We start from the raw sequence: 9,317 nt of genomic DNA on the forward strand, positions 1-9,317 counted from the left end.
TTTTTCTTGAGCCAGTTTTACATTACAAAATAGCCACTTTTGAGAAAGTGTCATGTTTGCTTTGCTGGTTGAGGCCACACTCCCAACGTGAATCAAAATCCTCTTTCTCCTTTCTCTGTCTTTTCCCATCCCACCAATAAAAAATTAGCATATCATTTAAATTAATCATGTTGTTGGGGTATCAAAGCAATGCGAAAGACTGGATCGAATTTAATTGGAAATAAAGAGAAGTAAGAGAATAATGGAGACAAAATTTTAACGTGGAAAAAACTCCAAATCGGAGAAAAAACCCACGAACGACGACAAGCAAAATAATTTTACTATGTAAAAGGGAGAGTACAAGAAGTCCTCTAAAATTATCAGGATAAAGAGTAATAAATCTCTATTTTTTTTCTCTCAATAAATACTCTCTCAAAATGGAATAAGAGTTACAAAATAACACTCTCAATTTTCTCTCAGTATTTTTTTCTCACAGATCCGTGAATGATGTGCATCGGTCCCTTCGTTAATCCGTTGCCTTTTATAGGCAAAAAACTGCTACAGTAAATTTTTAAAATTTCAACATTGCTACAATAATTTACTGTAGCAAATTTTGACAATTCGATGCATTTTCGGGCGGTACCTACATAAATTAAATGCCTGCCAGTGCCAATTGAAAAACTGAGCCACAAATTAGCAGTGCCTACAAATTTTGACTAACAATCTCCACCTTGGATTAGTTTTGATAAATTGCTCGCATCGTTTAAACCTCGAAAGGCGTTCAAGTGCTGTAGAGACCAACCAAGTCCAAGCAATGCTGGAACTTGGCCTTTGGAAGAGGCTTAGTAAACATATCAGCTGGATTCTCAGATGTATGAATCTTTTGAACTACGACTTCACCCTTAGCAACAATTTCTCGGATAAAATGATGTCTTACATCAATATGTTTTGTCCTGTTATGGTTGCAGTTATTCTTGGTCAAGTAAATAGCACTTTGACTATCACAAAACACAGTAAGAACATCCTGTGTAAGACCAAGTTCATTAATCAGACCTTTAAGCCAAAGAGCCTCTTTCACACCCTCTATTGCTGCAACATATTCAGCTTCAGTCGTAGATAATGATGGAAGAGATTGAAGCTGAGCTTTCCAACTAATAGCACATTTACAGAGAGTAAATATGTAACTAGAAAGAGATCTTCTTTTGTCAAGATCGCCACCATTATCTGAATCAACAAAACCTGTAACTTCAGTTGTTTCATGATTTCTATCGAATACTAAACCAATATCAGAAGTACCTTTGTGATACCAAAAAATCCATTTTACAATACTCCAATGATCCTTTCCAGGATTATGCATATACTGACTCACCATGCTAACGGCATATGCTAAATCAGGTCTAGTGCATACCATAACATACATAAGACTGCCAACAACACTAGCATAAGGAACGCGTGACATACGCTCCATGTCTTCCTCTGTCTCAGGACAAAGGTTAGATGATAACTTGAAATGTGCAGCAAGTGGAGTAGAAACAGATTTGCAATTAGACATATTAAACCTGTTAAGCACTTTCTCAACGTATTTTTGTTGAGATAGAAACAATTTACCAGCTTGACGATCCCTGTAAATCTCCATACCAAGAATCTTCATAGCTGCACCCAATTCTTTCATTTCAAACTCATTATTGAGTTGAGTTTTCAATTTCCTGATTAGAGATTTGTCACGTGATGCAATCAACATATCATCAACATATAGTAACAAGTATATGTAAGATTCATCAGGAAGTTTTTGAAAATAAATACAGTCGTCATATTGACTTCTGCAATAACCTTGCCCAATCATAAATGAATCAAACCTTTTGTACCATTGTCTCGGAGCTTGTTTGAGTCTATATAAAGATTTCTTCAATCGACAGACAAGATGCTCCTTACCAGGAACAATAATCCCTCAGGTTGCTTCATATAAATTTTCTTTCCAGCTCTCCATGCAGAAAGTCTGTCTTAACATCAAGTTGCTCCAATTCCAAGTCAAATAAAGCAACAAAAGCAAGTAAGACACGTATGGAGGTATGACAAACAACAGGTGAGAAAATTTCATTAAAGTCAACACCTTCAGTCAAACCTTTAACAACCAATCGTGCCTTGCATCTAGGATCTTCAACCCCAGGAATGTCGTCTTTCTTCTTATAGACCCATTTACATTTCAAAGGCCGTTTGCCTTTGGGAAGCTCTGTTAAACTCAAAGTACCATTCTTATGAAAACTTTCAATTTCTTCATTCATAACCACTAGCCATTTTGAAGAATCAGCACAAGAAACAGCTTCAGTATAGCTAGTTGGTTCAATGTCATCTTTTATTTCTTATGCAACAGATAATGCATATGCAATTAAATTATCATCATAAACATAATTTGCATATTTAGCTGGCTTAGTAATCGTCCTTCTTGGTCTATTTTGGGCAATGGAATACTCCTCTTCCTGCGGCTGAGTTGGAGAAGTGGTAATCCCATCAACATCATCATCACCACAAATATCAGTACTAGACTCATTGATAGAAGAAGATGAGACATCAACATTAAGAGTTGCAGATTTCAACTCCAAATCCACCTTCTCGTTAGTACCCTGCAGATTATTAGTACTAGTAGAAGAAATCACAGAAGATTATTTTCTAGAAGATAATAAAGCATACTCGTTAAAAGTCACATATCTACTAAGAATTAATTTTTGTAACTTAGGATTTCATAAACGATATCCTTTAGATTCAGATGCATAACTAAGAAATATGCACTTAACAGCTCTTGGAGCTAATTTGCCATCATTGACATGTGCATAAGCAGGACATCCAAAGATTCTCAAATTGGAATAATCAACAAGATTACCTGACCAAATTTCTTCTGGAATTTTAAAATTAAGTGATGAGTGTGGAGAACGATTAACCAAGTAACAAGCAGTTGATACTGCTTCGGCCCAAAATTCACGTCGATGCCATAACCCAACATTTGAGAGCATACAACGAGTTCTCTCAAGTAGAGTCCTGTTCATTCGTTTTGTAACACCATTTTACTGGGGTGTTCTTGGAATGGTTTTATGTCTAGCAATTTCATGATTTGCGCATAACTCGATAAAGTCACCGTCACAGAACTCCAATCCATTATCCGTTTTGAGCTTCTTGACTTTTCTCCTTATCTGGGTTTCAACAAGAGTTTTCCACTTCTTAAAAGTGGGGAAAGTCTCATTTTTATACTTAAGAAAATAAACCCAAACTTTGCGAGAAAAATCATCAATAATAATCATCATATAACGGCGTCCTCCATAAGAGGGAACTTTAAAAGGCCCCCAGAGGTCAGAATGAATATAATCAAGAATACCCTTTGTACGATGAGTTGCAGTAGAGAAACTTACTTTTTTCTGTTTTCCAAAGACACAATGTTCACAAAACTCCAACTTACTGATACCTTGATTACCAAGAAGACCTTGCTTGCTCAAAAAGTGCATGCCTTTTTCACTCATATGGCTCAGGTGCATGTGCCATAATTTGGTGACATCATTATCAAGTATAGAAGAAGATATAGTTGCTGAAAACCTGTCACAACAGAATCTTGCAAGAAATATAAAGTACCAACTCGGTTACCTTTCAACAAAACAAGAGCACCTTTTGATACCTTTAGAACTCCACCTTCAGATGATTACTTGCACCCAAGAGATTCAAGGATGTCAAAAGAGATAAGATTCTGCTTTAATTCAGGAATAAAGCGAACATTAGTCAGAGTCCTGACAACACCATCATGAGCCTTGATCTGAATAGTACCTATTCCTTCAACTTTGCATTGGGTATCATTAGCCATCAAGACAATACCACCATTAACTGGTTCAAAAGTGGTAAATAAATCCCTATAAGCACACATGTGGTATGTGCATGCAGAGTCAAGAAGCCACTTATTTTTGCGCTCTTGTCAGAAGAGACAACAGATGCCATAACATCTCCATCAGAATCAGTCTCAATATTAGCAGTTTCAACAGGTTGTTTACCTTTTTCTTTCTTTTGTTTATTTTCTTCTTTTTTCTTTAAGATAAAACAATCAGAAATGTCATGCCCATATTTTTTGCAATAACGACAGGTAGTGTTGGATTTTCGTCTTCTAGATTTGGATCTACTCTTTTTGTGACTAGTACTCCTTTTTACTTGAGTTCTACCTCTAACACTTAGACCCTCACCCTTGTCTTCAGAATGGATTTCAAGATCAAATTTTTCTTTGGACAATAAATTAGATTTAACATCTTCAAAGGATAAGGTGTCATTATTACCATACAACATAATTTCTTTGAAGTGTTTGTAAGTAGAAGGTAAAGAGACAATCAACAAAACAACTTTATCTTCATCATTGATTTTAATATCGATATTTTGCAGATCCATAATAATAGAATTAAACTCATCAAGATGAGATTGAATGGGAGTACCTTCTATCATACGGAACGTATATAATCGCTCCTTGAGACGAAGCTTGTTGGCGAGGCTTTTAGTCATATACAAAGTTTCCAACTTTAACCACAATTCCGTAGCGGTGGTTACGTCGGCCACTTGACGTAAAACCTCCTTGGACAAGCAAAGTTGGATTGCTGAAAGCGCCTTTTCATCCAACTCGTCCCATTGCTCATCGGTCATGGAAGCCCGTTTTTTCGACTTTCTATCTAAAGCTTTCTTTAATCTGTTCTGAGTGAGAACGACTCTCATTTGGACTTTCTAAATAGAAAAGCTAATCTTGCCATCAAACTTCTCAATGTCAAATTTTGTAACGGTAGACATTTTTAATATTTTCAATTAAATAACAGCTCTGATATCACTTGTTGGGGCATCAAAGCAATGTGAAAGACTGAATCGAATTTAATTGGAAATAAAGAGAAGTAAGAGAATAATGGAGATAAAATTTTAACGTGGGAAAAACTTCTTCATCATCAATTTTAATATCGATATTTTGCAGATCCATAATAATAGAATTAAACTCATCAAGATGAGATTGAATGAGAGTATCTTCTATCATATGAAACGCATATAATCGCTCCTTGAGACGAAGCTTGTTGGCGAGACTTTTAGTCATATACAAAGTTTCTAACTTTAACCACAATTCCGGAGCGGTGCCTACAAATTTTGACTAACACATGTTTAGTTTTTAGTTTGAGAAATGTTGTTATTTATAAGCAGTTTCTATTTTATAACCTTTTGGAAATCTTCTATTTTCCTTGTTGAACCTTCCATATCATAATAGTACTTACATTCACAACATATATCAAATTGCTTATATATTTACATTAATGTTAATATATAATGTAAAAGCTTGCTGAACTAGTGCTTGGTTGTTGTTCTTTTCTGTGCCTTCATATTGATATTGTTTATGTTTATGTTAATTTTTCTGTATTTCTCAGGAGAGGAATTGCTGAGTTGGTGACTTACTGTATTAGGACATGGTTTTGTGAGCTAAAGGATTAGTGATTTGAACAAAATATATTTTGACCCTTCACACACACGTTGAACATAGGAGGATAAAACACAAGATTATGATAGCAGAAGCAAACCATAGGAGAGGGAAAGAGGTCATTTATGCACAACATAACAGCGTCAATTGCACGTTTTAGAATGGTAGTTTGACGGAGACAATTTTAATGACATGTTAAGATAAGACTCTTAAAAAATAAATTCTAAATTCAAAAAATTAGAAAAAATTAAGATAATTTTTATAAATATAAAAATAAGTATTAAAAAAATAAAAATTTATATACAATAATAAAGAAAAAATAAGTAAAAACTTTATTTTTCAAGATTTAAAATATAATTAAAAAATATATTAGTAAAAAGTAAAATATTATAACAAGAAAAAAAAAATCGTTTCAATTAATTTTAATCCAAAATATACATATAACAAATTATAAAATAGTAGTTGCATGAATATTTTACTTCTCAAATAATAATGTAGTGATTGAGTCAATTATGTCCTTTTACTAAATTTACTTTAGCTTGGTTAATTTTTATAGCTTATAAGAAATAATTAATTAATGAATAAAGGGAGATAATTTTGGATGATAAATAGTTTATGAATAAAAATTATAAAATTTTGTTTGTCACGTTCTTGTATAAGTTTTGTCCTATGTAATTAATTAAAGTGTTAAACTTATTTTAAGTATTCAAATAAAAAAAACTCCCTCGTTAGATAACTAAGACGCCGAACACAAAAATTGAAGAAAATTAAGTTCTATGTCGATGATGCGACACTTACAAGATATAAGTTATGTACACTTTTTGAGTTAATTGTTTGGTATAGATAAAAAAAAAAGGCTTTAGCTGTTTATTCGTAAGTATAAATATTAAAGGTGTTAAATAAGTAATAGTCTCTGAAAAGATATTTTTTAAAATAGTTTTTATTAATTGTTTTTAATTTGGTCTTAATTTTTTTTAAAATAATCTCTGAACTATTAAATAATAATTAAGTAGACAATATTCCACGTTACATGCGGCACGTGAGATACTGGTTGTGAAAAAAAATAATTTAAAATTAGCTTCTATCAAATTTTTGTTTAATCTTTAATTCTGTAAAATTTTAAATTTTAAAAAATAAATAAAAGATAAATGGTGATAAATGCACAGCAATATTTACAATTTTTTATATCTTAATTAAAATAAAATAAGATGCAAAAATATTATAAAAATATATCATAAAAATAATCTATCAAGTTAAGATGATTTTGTCTCTATTTATTACTCTCCTTTTAGTTTATATTCCTCGTTATAAAAAATAAATAAATTTTTGATTGATTTTTAAAAAGTTTTATCTCTGGGGAGTTTTTCTCCAATTCTGTTGCCGCAGGTGAGTACAATGTTGCTATATAAACCCACGAAGAATAAACAAACACATCAGACCTGAAAATCACAGTTCTTGACATTGAACATGGCACCCGGAGAAGAAGGGATAGTTTCCTCCCACGTTCCCGTGGAGAGTTTCCAGTCAACAGAACTAGAACACGCGAAGCCCCGAAGCAAAGATTTCTTCAGATTCGATGTGACTGCTGTAGCTTTGTGGGATCCACTTCAACACACATCTCCATCATCCATATTCCAAGCCTCAACACGCATAAGTTGCAAGCGCTTCTACGAAGATAATGGAGATTCCCTAAGAAGTTTCTTACTGGACCCACAATTCTCTCCATACTTCACCATTGAAGACATGGATCTAATCATGCAGAGGATCATGCCTCTGGTTCAAGAACTCTTTGGGGTTCAGAGTCTTCCTCTTGAGAATGATAATGAATATGCAGATTCAGTACCCCTTGAGTTCCCTGTGGTTTTGAGCATTATTTTGGACACGATGGGAAACGAAGAGAGTGAAGCAATTGAAGAGTCAATGCAGCACAGCGGTGGAATGATTCCCGCTTCCAACGAAGCCATCCAATTGCTGAAAACATATACGACTTTTCCTCCTCAAGAAGAGTGTAATATTTGTTTGGAGAAGTTTGAAGGTGAAGAATGTGACGAAGATGTCAAGCTTTCGCAAATGCCTTGCGGCCATGTCTTTCACCATCCATGTATTGTGCCATGGCTCCTCACTAGTCACCTATGTCCCCTTTGTCGCTTCCCTATGCCTACTCAATGACAATTATTCAATTGTATAGTTGGTAATTCTACAGGATAACATATAATTCTTTTTCTTTTTTTCTTTTTTTAAAACTATAATTAAAGTTTTATTTTAATAACAGGTGATAATATTAGATGTATAGGTTTTGATTAAAAAAGAGCCCTAAAAATACTAAAACATTTACCTAAATTTTGTTTATTTTATAATTTGATTTTCTATTACTTTTTCTTATAACTAATTTTTTAGTTTGCTAAACTCAAGTGTAACTACATCTTATTAATCAACCTTGATATTATAAATAGTAATTTATTACTTGAAAAGTAAATTATGTAGTGAAATTATTTTTTAATAATTAACTTCTATATAAATAAAATATATTTAGTATATTTTTTTTATTGATAGAGGTGTGTATTTTAATTAATAATGTATGAATTATAATTTTTTATACTAATTTTAATTTTTACATACTTTGTTATTAATTTTATTTTAAATTTTGAATATAAAAATTGTACTTTATTTTTTCTTATTACCTTATATAGATTCTTATATTTATAAAAATTATTTTTATTTCAAAAATTTTTAATTTTTTTAATAAATATATATGTATATTTTAATGTTTTATATTTGTAAAATTTTATTCTTTAATAAAAATTATTCATTTTTTTAAATAAAATACTTATAGATTGCTTTTCAACTAGTTTGATTAAAGGCTTATTCACCTAGTTCGATTAAAGGCTTGCACCAACGCTGCAATCTATATTAATTTTGTTATATTATATATAAGTTTATTTCAATAATTTGAATTAAAATGAAATAGAATTATTATAATTCAAGTACTGACGTTTCATAAAGAATTTGTGAAATTTAGAAAAAAGGGAAAAAATATTATTTTTAGCAATATATCTCAGCAAAATTATTTATTTCGAATCACCCATATATCCAATCCGATTTTAACACTAAAACTTACAAATATTATATTCCCCGTATATATCTTCCTACGCATTCTTCCATTGTCTTTGTATATTAATATATTGTAATATTGTATATAATTTTTGTCATTATTTTAAAATTGGATTGAGTAAGTAAATATTGATCAAGAATCAGAATTATACCGATTGCATCTTACAAAGTTGCCAAATTAAACATTAGCAATGCATATAGTTTGTGAAAGAGAAGAAAGATTTTTAGTTCTAGCACCTTGTTAGTGATTTCTATATTTAATTTCACATAAAGAAAATACAATTTGTTTATGTTAAATATTGAAGAGATGGAACAACTAGGCCGAAGGCGAATTAAGGGAAACTAGCTTTGCTTTGGTTTGAATGGAAAAACTTTTCAGAAGCTATTTGTAGGCACTTAGAGATGTGAAGCGTGTGTCGGAATGGACAATGGTTGGCTTTGGTGGACAAAGGGGGTTGTTTAACTAAAAAAGGTGTAAAAAATGTCTTCATTCCCTTCTGATACAGATAAGTCAGTTGACCAACAACGTTTCAGATTATAGTTTGCTGTAAGAGACACTGTTAGTGTTGGGTATGAAGTTGAACTAACACTTACACCATCCTACCAACTCAGCTTGTTTATACCATCCCATCAATGAGATGCACAATTTTGTCTATAAAAGCATCACATCTAACATCCGCAGAGTACACTCACAAAGCATATCTAAATCATTTGCAAATAGCTCCAAGTTTCAACTCCTGTTGATCTTCTCCTGCAG

The 9,317-nt window shown here is 32.0% G+C and overlaps 1 protein-coding gene across 1 annotated transcript; it reads left to right on the forward strand.

Moving 5' to 3' along the window:
* Positions 1-6,916: 6,916 nt before the first annotated feature.
* Positions 6,917-7,618, forward strand: LOC113859940 (E3 ubiquitin-protein ligase ZNRF3-like). The gene has a single exon (XM_027492594.1). It carries the CDS (start codon positions 6,917-6,919, stop codon positions 7,616-7,618), a length of 702 nt encoding a protein of 233 aa, XP_027348395.1.
* The last annotated feature ends 1,699 nt before the right edge of the window (positions 7,619-9,317 follow it).

The sequence above is a fragment of the Abrus precatorius genome, unplaced genomic scaffold (assembly GCF_003935025.1).
Source record: "Abrus precatorius isolate BTA unplaced genomic scaffold, Abrus_2018 Scaffold2, whole genome shotgun sequence".
Classification (NCBI taxonomy): domain Eukaryota; kingdom Viridiplantae; phylum Streptophyta; class Magnoliopsida; order Fabales; family Fabaceae; genus Abrus; species Abrus precatorius.

Coding starts and splice junctions, on each gene's coding strand:
- LOC113859940 (XM_027492594.1), top strand. CDS start 6,917: ATGGCACCCGGAGAAGAAGGGATAGTTTCCTCCCACGTTCCCGTGGAG.